This window comes from Coffea arabica, chromosome 8e (assembly GCF_036785885.1).
Source record: "Coffea arabica cultivar ET-39 chromosome 8e, Coffea Arabica ET-39 HiFi, whole genome shotgun sequence".
In the NCBI taxonomy this organism is placed as follows: domain Eukaryota; kingdom Viridiplantae; phylum Streptophyta; class Magnoliopsida; order Gentianales; family Rubiaceae; genus Coffea; species Coffea arabica.
In genome coordinates, this window is record NC_092324.1 from 27,336,466 (window position 1) to 27,349,318 (window position 12,853).

Sequence of the window (12,853 nt, forward strand, 5' to 3'; positions counted from 1 at the left end):
GGTAGTATTATCCTACCATATAAGGGCTATTCCTCTACTAAATTTCATAGGAAAATTCATTCAGAAAGTTGGTTAACAAAACCATCAAAGTTTTCCAAATCTTCAAGGCAAAGCTGCCTTTCACCTCTAGTTTTCTTTTTCTCAAAGCTTTGGCCAATAAAATGCCTAAAACATGTCTCATTTATGATAACCAGGTCTAATAAGGATCCAAGATACATTTGGTTGGTGATTTACACCAAGAATTTCGAATAGAAAGTCTCAAATCAAGATTGGTTACAAATCTGTCCAACGTGAGGGTTTTCTCCCACAAAGTCAGTTTCGAAATCTGGTCATCAATCACTCAATTCAGCTCGGAATGAGTGTGGTTGGTGGTGTTGAAAACTAGATTCTCAAAGCTACAATTTCTTAGAAGAAACGTTTTCCAAAATCTATCCACGGCTAGCTCATATTTGAGCACCAATTTGCTGCTCAAAACAAAGCTCCCAGTGTAGACGCGAAACAGGACAGTCATGTTCAAATGATTGGTATGGATGACTCAATTAGTACCAGGACATGCATTTTATACCGTTGGAAAGATGGGAATGTCCAGTTTCCAGTGCCACAAATGGCACTCGATTTCGACATCGGAGCAAAACGTTATAGCCAAAACAAGAACACTGCCGGAGCAGTTACTGGAAAAATTTCCAGTTTTGCTGATTTCCGAAAACACATCATTTGGCCAACCAAATCACTTTATTTTTTGATGAAACATTCTACACAACATATATACATCATAACCAAGTCATTAGAACCACGGAAAATCACTCTAAAGGTCACGGACAACACAGGGGCAGAAATGAAAAATTTTCACCTTCACTCCCCTTTCAGTTTCCACCAACAACACAATATTATTCCACTAAATTAAGCACTAAACCAACATTAATAACACCACAATTCATCAAATCAGTCCATCCAACCATAGTGGGAATTCATAGAGCCCACACACCAAAATCCAACATAAATAAAGGTACCCACATGCATGCATGAGCTTATATGTGCAATAGAACTTCCATAAATCAAGATTTTCAAGGTTGATCATCACCTACTTTCCTAGATGTTCAAGGCAGAAATTTCGGTCCTCCTTAGCTCAAGAAAAACCGTGGATTTGAAGCTCTTTTGCAGCTTGAGTTGCTCTCCAAGTAGATTGCAAAGTGTGGTTAAAGTTTGAGGTGATTTGGAGTAAGATTTGAGGTAAAAATGAAGAGTTTTCTTTCCTTTCTTTTCTTTCTTGTTTTGGCCGGCTCTTGAGGTGAGAAAATGAGAGTTTCAGCCCTGCACTTGAGGTGAGAAAAGAAGGGTTTTGATCTGGTGTGATGCTTCCATGAGAAGCTTAAGAATGTGTGGCCAAAATTGCTCTAAAAGTCAACTAAGGATAGTGCGCGTACGCGCGCGTTTCGTGCTTGATTCCTCTCGAGTTTGTTTCCCTTGTGCTCTAAACCTCTAATGCACTTGTATTCATACTATTATTATTCACTCTTAATGGTCTAAAAATGATGGTCTTAAGTCCCTCAATTAATCGCGCGCGTAAAAACGTGTACTTCCGATTTATGCGCGATAAATTGGAAATTCCAATAAATCCTTATAACGATAGTATCACTAACTAATAATTGAACACTTAAACATAAAAATACTTATTTCAAGATTAATGTACAAGTCTCCAATTTTTCAAACTTATTGTATTCTCGAATCGATTATTATTTCCAATCGCGTATTCACTATTCTCACTTTACGAGCTTTCAAAAATTAAATTTTGAAACGAGTCATTTTAAAAATTTAAGTAAGTCATAGTTCCATGTAATTGAGTATGAAGAGGTTGAAATAAAATATTCGAGGCAAACGGGCAATTAAATATTGAAATAAGCTAGTAATACGGGCTTAAAATAGAAAATTTTGCGAGTCTTCACATAAGTCGAGTTTTTTTTTTTTTTTTTTTTTTTAATAAAAGGGGAGAACCCCCCAAATTTTATTCAACAGCAACAAAATCATACGACGAAGGAAGCAAACCCTCCCTTCAATACATGCCAGAAAAATAAGAAAATACCTAACAACTAACGTTTCGAATATATGGATAGCCCATTGCATCCAAGTTAATCAACGACCGAGCCCTACTTGGAAGCAGATGATAAGATTGGAAAGTAACAAATGGACTCTCCAAAGATAAAGCCGCTAGGCTGTCTGCCACAGCATTCGCCTCACGATAGATATGCGTAATGGTCCCCTGCACCTTACCTAACAACAACCGAATCTGGCTTAAAATGCTACACAACGGCCACTTACCAATCGATTGACTAGTAACCAGCCGGGCCAACACTAGAGAATCTACCTCTACTAAAATATCTGACAACCCTGTCCCAACACACCACTGTAGACTAGTTAACAACGCTAACCCTTCCGCATGTACCACCTCACATTCCCCAAACTCCTTATAAAAAGCACCAAGCATCTTCCCTTCAAAATCCCGTACCACTCCTCCGCCTTTCGCCAACCCATTTGACACACTTGCGTCGGTGTTCAGCTTGACTGCCCCTCGAGGAGGCTTCCTCCAAGATATAGCTTGCGGACAGAAAGATTTATGTGGTTTGAGCTGAAAATACCGTGCAAAGTAGGTATCCGTATGCCCCTCCAACTGAGACCTTTTCAACATACGCGCAGCCCCCAGAGCAACCAACCACCCATTGATGTCTGAAATAACTTTAAAGCAAGCCGAGGGAACATTACCAAACCGAGCGTCATTTCTACTACGCCACAGAAACCATAACACTACAACAGGTATAACACACCGAACATGATCCAAACGCCCACTCCCAGAAGATTGAAACCACACCACTAGCAACGAAGAAACGCATGAGAATGAAGTCCACGGGATACCGCAAGCGCGGAAGAAATGCTTCCAGACAGCACTTGCCAAGTTGCCCTGCACAAAAATATGATGCAAAGACTCCTGTGAATCACCACAACAATCACACTTGGAAGCCAATGAAAACCCTCTAGAACAGAGCTTGTCATCCAACGGCAGAAAACCAGCCAAAATCCTCCAAACAAGGTAAGACATCTTTAACGGCAGCAATGGACACCAAACATAAGTCGAGTTTTAATTCCTCAAATCTCCAATTAATTTTTCTTAATCTACTATTGATTATTCTTACTTCTTCAAAAAAATTTTTTTTTTTTCCAGAAGGGAAAAACTCCCCAACTTTTATTAATTGCAAACGCTAAAAATACGAAGGAGGGAAAAGTCCCAACCTTCAATACATGCCAGATAACTAGGAGTACTATTCCTAAACATTAAAGTTGCGAATATATGGATAACCTATTGCATCCAAATTAATCAACGACCGAGCTCTACTTGGAAGTTGCTGATGAGATTGGAAAGTAACATATGGACTCTCCAGAGATAAAGCAGCTAAGTTGTCTGCCACGGCATTCGCCTCACGATAAATATGTGTAATGGTCCCCTTCACCTTGCATAGTAACAATCGAATTTGACTTAAGACGCTACACAACGGCCACTTACCAACAGATTGACTAGTAACCAACCGTACCAACGCTAGTGAATCCACTTCCACCAAAATATCTGACAACCCTGTTCCAACACACCACTGTAGACCAGTTAACAATGCTAAGCCCTCCGCATGTACCACCTCATATTCCCCGAATTCCTTATAAAAAGCACCAAGCATCTTCCCTTCAAAATCTCGTATCACTCCACCGCCTTTAGACAAACCATTTGACACACTTGCATCGGTGTTAAGTTTGATTGACCCTCGAGGAGGCTTCATCCATGATATAGCCTTCGGACATAAGGATTTAGCTGGTTTGATCCGAAAGTAACGTGCAAAATACGTATCCGTATCCCCCTCCAACTGAAATCTGTTCAGCATGCATGCAGCCCCCATAGCAACCAACCACCCATTGATATCAAAAATAACTTTAGAATAGACAGGGGGGATATTTCCAAACCGAGCATCGTTTCTACTACGCCACAGAAACCATAACACTACAACTGGTATAACACACCGAACATGATCCAATCGCCCATTCCCAGAAGATTGAAACCACACCACTAGCAGCGAAGAAACACATGAGAATGACCTCCACGGAATTCCGCAAGCCAGAAAGAAGTGCTGCCAAACAGCACTTGCTAACCTGCCATGTAAAAAAAAATGATTCAAAGACTCCATTGCATTACCACAGCAATCACATTTGGAAACCATGGAAATTCCTCTAGAACGAAGCTTGTCGTCCAGAGGAAGAAAATCAGCCAATACCCTCCAAACTAAGTATGACATTTTTAAAGGCAGCAAAGGACACCAAATTCCACGCCAAACCAATGACAGGTTACGCCGCTGTCTAACTAAATCCCAGGCTGACGACACAGTGAATGTACCATCCGCTGAAGGAGCCCAAACCAATTCATCCTTAAGGGTCGGATCAACAAGTGTTTGTGAAATAACATTAACAACAGATCGAGGAAGAACTTGGAGGAGACGTTCAGTATTCCACCCCGTAGAGGTATAAAACTCAGCTACTAAAAAATGAGGAGGCACACCAGCAAACTGTCTGCTAAGAGGTTTGTTGAATAGCCATCGATCATGCCACAAATCGATGAATCCCTCACCAAGCCGCCAACGAATATTGTCTTCAGTTATAGCCCGAACCGAACAGACCCGCTTCTATGTTGCCGACCCAACAGCAGCCGCAGCCAAGAATGGGTGCTGTTCGCCAATGTACTTACGGTGCATAAATCTGGCCCAAGGAGAACTCTTTTGACGTATTCTTCACCATAATTTCATTGCAAAAGCCTTCTCTAAGTCCAACAGTGATCGAAATCCCAACCCCCCTTCTTCGACTGGAAAGCATAATTTCTCCCAGGAAGACCAATGAATCCGTCTACCATCCTTGCCATCCCACAAGAATGCATTAAACAGCTTGCCCAATCTAAGAAAAATCCCCTTAGGTGGTTTAATAACCTGCAAGAGGTAAAGAGGCATTGAATTCAACACATGACGAAGCAAGATGAGCTTCCCCCCAGCAGAAAGAAACCGGGAACTCCAATGATGAAGCTTTGCTCTAACGGAAGCAATAACTCCATCAAATAAGACACTTTTACTACGGCCAAGAGAAAGTGGAACTCCCAAATATTTGACAGGCCAAGACTGCCCTTGAAATCCCGTTACTTGCTGAATTAAGTTGATAACATCCGAATGAAGCTTCGACGAACAAAGGAAACGACTCTTGGAGAGATTAATTTTTTGGCCAGAAAGAGTTTGATATTCTCGTAGAAAGGACGACACAGCCTGCAGTCATTCAGACGATGCCCGCGTGAAAATAATCACGTCATCGGCAAAAGCAAGAAACGGGACCAACCCTCCCTTAGTCAAAAATTTAAAACATGGATTGCTAGTAAACAGCTGCTGAAGGCCCCTTCCAAGAAATTCCGAGACAAAAAGGAAAAGAGTGGAAGATAAAGGATCCCCCTGACGAACCCCTCTAGTCGACTTGAAAAAGCTCGTAAGCTCCCCATTAACCAGGACAAAAAACCAAACGTTGGATATTAATCGAAAAATCAGATCTACCACACCTTCTTTAAAGCCAAATTCACGAAGCATGTATAATAAAAACCCCCAGTCCACCCTGTCATAGGCCTTCTCCATATCCAATTTCAATATTACGTTAAGGTGACGCAGTTTCTTGTCCAAATCCATAATTAATTCCTGAGCTAGCAGAACATTATCTTGTATTCCCCTGCCCGGGATAAAGCCAGTCTGAAACTCTAAAATCAACTTAGGAAGGAGTTGATTAATGCGAGTAGACAAAATCTTAGAAATGATCTTTGAACTAACGTTAGATAAGCTTATTGGTCGGAAATCTTTCCACTCACATGCACCTTCCTTTTTGGGCAGTAATGTGATCGTTGTACTTGAAAATCCGCGGGGCATTGTGGCACCAGCGAAAAAATCCTTCACCGCGTCCATGAAGTCGTCCCTTATACACTCCCAACAACTTTGATAAAAACCCCCTCCAAAACCATCAGGCCCCGCAGAACTCTGAGGGTCAAACGAACATATTACCGTATAAACTTCTTCTACCGATGGTGTTTTCAGCAGCATGTCGTTTTCCTCTTGCGTAAGCTTGGGCAGATCAAGTGACGGTCTGCTGCCCGAGCAAACAGCGCGGTCTGCTGTGAACAAAGAGGAGAAAAAATCACTCGCCGACAGCTTAATATCCTCGACACTATCAAACCAACTGTCCCCGTTGCCCCTAATTCATGCAATAAAATTAGAGCTACGTTTCTGCTTAACTGCTGCATGAAAAAAAGAGGTATTAGCGTCGCCCTCTTTGATCCATTTGATCGCTGCCTTTTGTCTCCAGAATTCACATTCCAACGCTAGCTCCCGAGAATGAATTGCCCTTGCCTCATGAACTGCCGTCCTAGACAACGTGTCTCTATTTTGATCATACAAAATTTCCTTGGCCAATAAATTATCCGCTGCCACTTTGACCCTTTGAGAGACATTCCCAAATACATCCACATTCCATCTAGATAAAACTCTTTTAACCACCTGCAATTTATTAAAGAATTTCTGCATTCCAACTCCAGAAACAGGCTGAGCCCAAGCAGACCTTACTGTTTGTTGAAAACTGGAATGACCTCGCCAGACATTAAGAAATCGAAAGGAAGACCGTCGTGTTGCCGTACTTCCTCCCCTGACCAGCAACGGACAATGGTCAGACCACCCTCTCTGAAGATAAGCAACTCGAGTCATCTCAATATCAGACAGCCAAACGCTATTAACGACCGCTCGATCAAGTCGCTGCCACATGCGACCATTTGTCCATGTGTAAGCAGACCCATCGAACTGAACTGGAAATAGACCACTCCGATTTAAAGCAGAGTTGAATTCTTCCAAATCACGAATATTCGGGGCTGATCCTCCAATCCTTTCCTCCGCAGAAGAAATAACGTTGTAGTCCCCTACGGCAATCCATGGAAAAGTAATAGATGTGGAAAATTGCTCCAGAGCCTCTCATAACCGTCTCCTACCAATTCTGTTACACTTCGCATAGACAGCCGAAATAATAATGGAAGAACCAGAAGGGAAAGACAAATGTATATGAACTAATTGATCCGAGGCTTCTACAAAAGAATATCGAGCATCTGAACACCAGAATATCCAAATTTTGTTGTGCACGAAGGACCGAGCAAAATCAAAACCCAAGAACAGCTGCACACTCTCCAAATGAGAGACATTGGCTAATGGCTCCAATAGAATCAGTAAACGAATATCGTTTGATCTACAAGTGCGACGAATATGCCGTAATGACTCCTTGTTCGAAGCACCACGAATGTTCCACACCATAAACTTAATCGGATTTAACATTATTAGACCGAAGATTATAATGAGCAGATGAAGTCATACCTTCTCGTTTCCTGGCCTGTCTACTACGACCCTTGCGACCTTGGATCAAATTTTGCAGTAATTGAGTGTCGGTATCATCCAGAGATACTCCAGTAACAAACGGATCGCAGCAAAGCTTAGATGCTATGATTCTGCTGGGCAGCCGATCATGAAAATTTTTTAAATCAACCAAGGAAAGACCTTGCACCCCTGATTGGCCATCGGAATTAGACCGCACCAGTCGAACATGACCGTGGTGCCGTCGAGGAGAGAGAGAAGAATAATTCCGCTCATGGTGCGGTACTAAAGACGCAGACGGAATAGGCAACAGATTGTCATCCCGGGCAGAGGTAGGGATTGTGTCCGATAAAGCTTTAATCGGAGAAGAAGAATCTGGGGGAACAAGGGTGACTACAGAGATAACATTCTGCGTATCTGCATCAACCCCCAGAGTTGTATTTGGGAGAACAGGATCATGAACAGGTACATTAGCTTGAGGAGAATTACCCCTAATAGGGTTAGAAGACGATGATGGAATAACAGAAGTAGAAACATCTGTTGCAGAAGTACTGTTTTCATGCTCTTTTACTCTCGGGACTATTACAATCCCAGAATCCACAACAGGAAGAGATTCATCAACAGCAGTTACCCCCTTTGGTTGAAAGACTTGTCTGACGTGAGGCTTAGTTGATGGTCTAGAACGGCGCACAGGCCGCAATTCCGGATGTTTTGTATGACAGATATTTTCTGTATGACCAATCAACGAGCAAAAAGCACAATAAGAAGGATATTCTTCATACTCAATTTTCTGCCAAAAACCCCACTGATCATCTCCAATCCAAATCCTGGATTTGGGAGAATGCAATACATCGACCTCCAACAATATACGGGCTACAGAAGGACGTTTCAGTGAAGCCGTAGCTTCATCCACTTTTAAGGGTCGGCCAAGTAAGTTACCCAGCTTAAGCAGAAATTGCTTTTCGAAAAACGGCAATGGAAGACCCGGAAAATTGACCCAAACTGGTGCAATTGATGACTCTGCTCCTGGTTTAAAATCGATTGTCCATTTCGACAGGGACATATGAAACTTGCCAATGTACCAAGACTTGCGACACCAAAGCCTGGTGTAATCTTCCTCCACGGATGGACGTAAAAGAATGTGCTTGGAATCTAATAAGCCTATCGGACACTCACCCCTCAGCCCCAAAGAAACGATAAATTTGCGAATAATCTCCATGGAAGGGCGGCCTACTGCAAATCTGCCAACCAGTGCGTTAGAGTAAGGTGCTGCTATCTGTATCATATCTTGACGGGATATCACCAACGATGGCTCACCCTTGTATGTACTGAGATGGCCAATGCCAGAGGACGAAGAAGAAGGAGGTTGAGAAAGAATGGAGGCGAACGTCTTCGTAGGCCGAAAGAGGGGCGGCGCCTCCCCATGCTGGAGAGCCGCCATGAAACCCTACTAAGCCCGAGTTGCAAAGGATAGCCCGAAAATGGAGAGAAAGCCCGAAAACTCATATGCTAATTAAGAGCAAAATTCTGCCAAAAGTATATATATCTACTTCTCCAAAATTAATACACCCTCGATTCAAATATAGCCTCGAAAAACGTGTACTCGTTGTTCCGAACTAAACAAGTTTTCGAAAAGTAAATTTTCTAACAAAACGCTTTTAAAACATAAAAGAGGCGTTTTTCCATATAAATGGATTTTAATTAGTCGAATTAAATAATTTGGAGAAAAAGAGTGAATAACTATTTAAATAAACCAATAATATTTGACAAAAATAAGAAAATTTTCAGATCCTCACATTCTCCCCTCTTTAAAAGAATTTCGTTCTCGAAATTCACACTTAGGATAATAGTCATACACCTTAATAGTCATGCCTTTCAAATCAATCACTAACTTACACTCTCCGATCCATATCTCACAATTTCTATTTACCCAATTAGTAGTCAAACTTTAATTCTATCTTATGAATCTAGGGTTTTGCAAAAAGTGTGTACTATACTAGGGTCACTGAGAACCTTAGATAGACAAATAAAAGGAAGAATCATACCTCCAATGACTTTAGTAGAATCGGAAACGTGTTGATAGCCTAATGCATAAACCCTAGCTGGTACTTTAGATCGACTTCCTCCAACACTAGACTGCTTAGCGGCTGACTTTTCAGGCCTTTGGGTACTACCTCCTTCTTCTGGTACGGTCGGGCATTTCGATATCTGGTGCTCGGTACTACCACAATACAAGCACTTCCCTTGTTTCCTAAAACAATCATTCTCCATATGGTTGAGCTTGCCACAATAACCACAAACGACTTGGGGAGCCACAGATTGACCACTTGGAGGTGTCTCTCTCGATTGACCTAGTCCATTGCGATCTCCTCTTGATTGAGTCCCTATTGGCGTGCTAGATATCTCCACTCCACCCGTTCCTTTTCCCTTTTTAAAAGATGGGGCACTCTTATCTGCCTGTCCCGAAGGGTTACTAGAAGTACCCCTTTTTTTAGCATGAAAGTCTCTAACTTGCAGCCTTGCACTCTCGACTCTCTGTGCCTTTTCTAAGATTTCAGTGAACGTAGAGATTTGGGCTACTGCTAAACCCTCCTGAATCTCCACATTAAATCCTTGTACAAAACGTCTTATCCTCCTTCGTTCATTAGTCACCAATTCTGGAGCATACTTAGAAAGCTTAGTAAATTTCCCTTCATACTCAGCTACACTAGAAGTTCCTTGCCTCAACTTGACAAATTCATCTTCCCTTTTATCTTGAATCAAAGGTGGGAGAAATTTCTCATTAAATTCCCTCGTGAAGTTTTTCCAAATCCAAGGGGTTTGCGCTCTTTCCCACTTCCCATTTATCAAGTCCCACTAGGCACGTGCCACTCCCTCAAATTGGAAAGCAGCAAAATTTACTCGCCTATCTTCGGTATAGTCTAAAGCAGCGAATATATTAGTCATTCTCTCTAACCAGTTCTCAGTTGCCTCGGGGTCGGGCTCTCCAGTGAACTTAGGTGGGTTAAACTTCAGGAACCTCTCCAAAGCCCTATCTTCTCCTCTATCCTGGCCCCCGAGCTAGCTAAGGGGTCTTGGACCCTGTCTTTCAGCTAAGCGCTCTAGGATATCAGTCATTCTATTGATGGCAGTAGCCACTTGATTACCCTCAATATTTTCTTGTCTCTGGGTCGGTCCAGTTGCCGATCCCTGGTCATCCCCATGAGATTGGGCCTGTCTAGTCCCTCGACCACTCCTTAGTCCGTCCATAGTTCTAGTGGTGCCTAATGCAAGAAATAAAGTGATCACACGAGGAATTTCTTAAAACAAGAGCCGATCTTGAAAACATCAGAGATAGCAGTAATTAACATGTATTTACACTTTAAAATTCATACAATTAGCAAGTCGGGGAGGGGGGTATTACAAAAATATAGCACACAAGTGCCACAAAAGGATTTTTAGTCATGCACGACTAAAGTAAAGTCAAGCGCCTCAAAAGTAGGCCACACAGTTGAACAAAAAATGCTATGGCCTTGGCACTAGCATCACCCCCAACTAAGTCAATCCTTTATAACACTGGTAGGTCCGATCTTCTCGTTCATTTTCGACTCATATCAAGCATTAGGATCCTATTAAATTACATAGGACCATCCATCAATCTTTCTCTACCTCTCTCTCTTAATTATTGTGCCATCTTAGCCAAACGACTATTGGTTTCCTGTAACTATTCACGTGAAATATCGATTCGTTCTTTTCCCTGCAAATGGAGATCTCAAGTCCTTAATATTGCCTTCAACTCTTAAGCATTCGGGTACAAGAATCCGAAATAAGATAATTCACATCTCGAGCTGGCCAGTCCCAAGAGTAAATCACCATATTTGAGATTCCTACCCAACATACATATCTAGTCTTCACCAAGTATTACGATAAAAGATTTATACCTATCACATTCATGATCCACAGCTTACGCTCTAAAAGAGTACTTAACCCTTTACTCATTCATATGATAAGGACCATAACACCATTTGGCCCAAACTCACCCCGCGCAGATACCATGCGAAACGGCTCTGATTTTTTTTTTTTTTTATCCCTACAAGTGGTCGCTTAACTTTCAAATCAGTCCCACAGATCGGCATCCTAAACTTCAAGCCTAGGATACACTACAAAGATCTGAAATCTAAGCTCTGGTACCAACTGTTACGCCCCCACTTCTCCCAAGGGTGAACCCAAGGGTATCTGCGGGACGCCTGCCCAGCTCTCGCCAGGACTCGAGACAAATCCAATTCAAACCTAATCTAATACTAACAATGAAAGTCGGAATAAAGGTACGAAGTCATTTCCATACATAACTATCCAGTCTTACATCACAATTTCAAATTTACAATCACTTTCTCCAAAATATACAACATCCAAAAGTGTCTAGTCGATTACAATTAAAACACTAATACAAAAGTGCCTCAAGTCGGCATTTGCTTAACTCCTTCCAATCGGGTTCCTGTTAAGGAAAACAAACTAATGGGATGAGCCAATACTTAGTGAGGCCAAGAATTACACATGTAAACACATAATCCAAGTAGTCACAACAATTACATTGTAAGTAAAGCTATCAAATTTGAATAATTCACATTTCGAATAGGAAAAATAAACAGAAACAATTCAATGATACTGTAGCTCTCAGGAGCTAAATTCCACGTAGTCGAGTCAAAGTCTTGATCACAACTCATGTTGACACTCCGTCAACCTCATAAGTATCAAATCCGTAGATACACCACTTTCCTTCAAATCCCGTCACCGTTACACCCCTTTACCGGGCCCGCTCATCAGATTTTTGATAATATTCGAGTATATCATGGCAATACTGCACGAGTAATACCGAGCAAGATTTCTCCAATAAATCATGCTCTACGAATATCTCATGGTTTGCTAAGCTTATCGACCAAGCCCATGCTGGCTCGATTCGCAAAGTTAACCAACGAGTTTGGGCGTCCTCCGAATACGAATACGAATATGAATATGAATACGAATATGAATATAAGTCGATGAGCAACGCTCGAATCGACGATTCCAGATAGGAATCACATATACGAATCATAACCACATTACTAAGTACAAGTCGGATATGAATTCACATAGCAAAATTCAAATATAATTTCATTTGAAAAAAAGATGAGTGTGGTAAAGTACACACTCGTCTCTCAAAGTTCAAATTCATATAACGGATAAGAACAGTTAACCACTTAACAATAAATTCATGCACTTGACACTCACCAATCAAAATAAGAGAGTGAGTGCGTAAACAAACCCTTAGGTGTTCCTCTCGAGATCCTCGTGAAGGTCTCATTGAGCACCAGAGCAAACAATAGTTATCTATTACATACTATCGCTTAAAACCCCTAATTATCGAGGAAGATTGCACA

At 41.6% G+C, this 12,853-nt stretch overlaps 1 protein-coding gene across 1 annotated transcript; it reads right to left on the reverse strand.

The window, feature by feature from the left end:
* Nucleotides 1-3,317: 3,317 nt before the first annotated feature.
* On the reverse strand, nucleotides 3,318-7,400 carry LOC113704597 (uncharacterized). The gene is made up of 5 exons (XM_027226484.1): nucleotides 7,097-7,400; nucleotides 6,427-7,015; nucleotides 5,616-6,300; nucleotides 4,822-5,336; nucleotides 3,318-4,602 (listed from the first exon to the last, which is right to left on the reverse strand). The coding sequence occupies exons 1-5, from the start codon at nucleotides 7,398-7,400 to the stop codon at nucleotides 3,318-3,320; spliced, it is 3,378 nt and encodes a 1,125-aa protein (XP_027082285.1).
* Nucleotides 7,401-12,853: the final 5,453 nt, after the last annotated feature.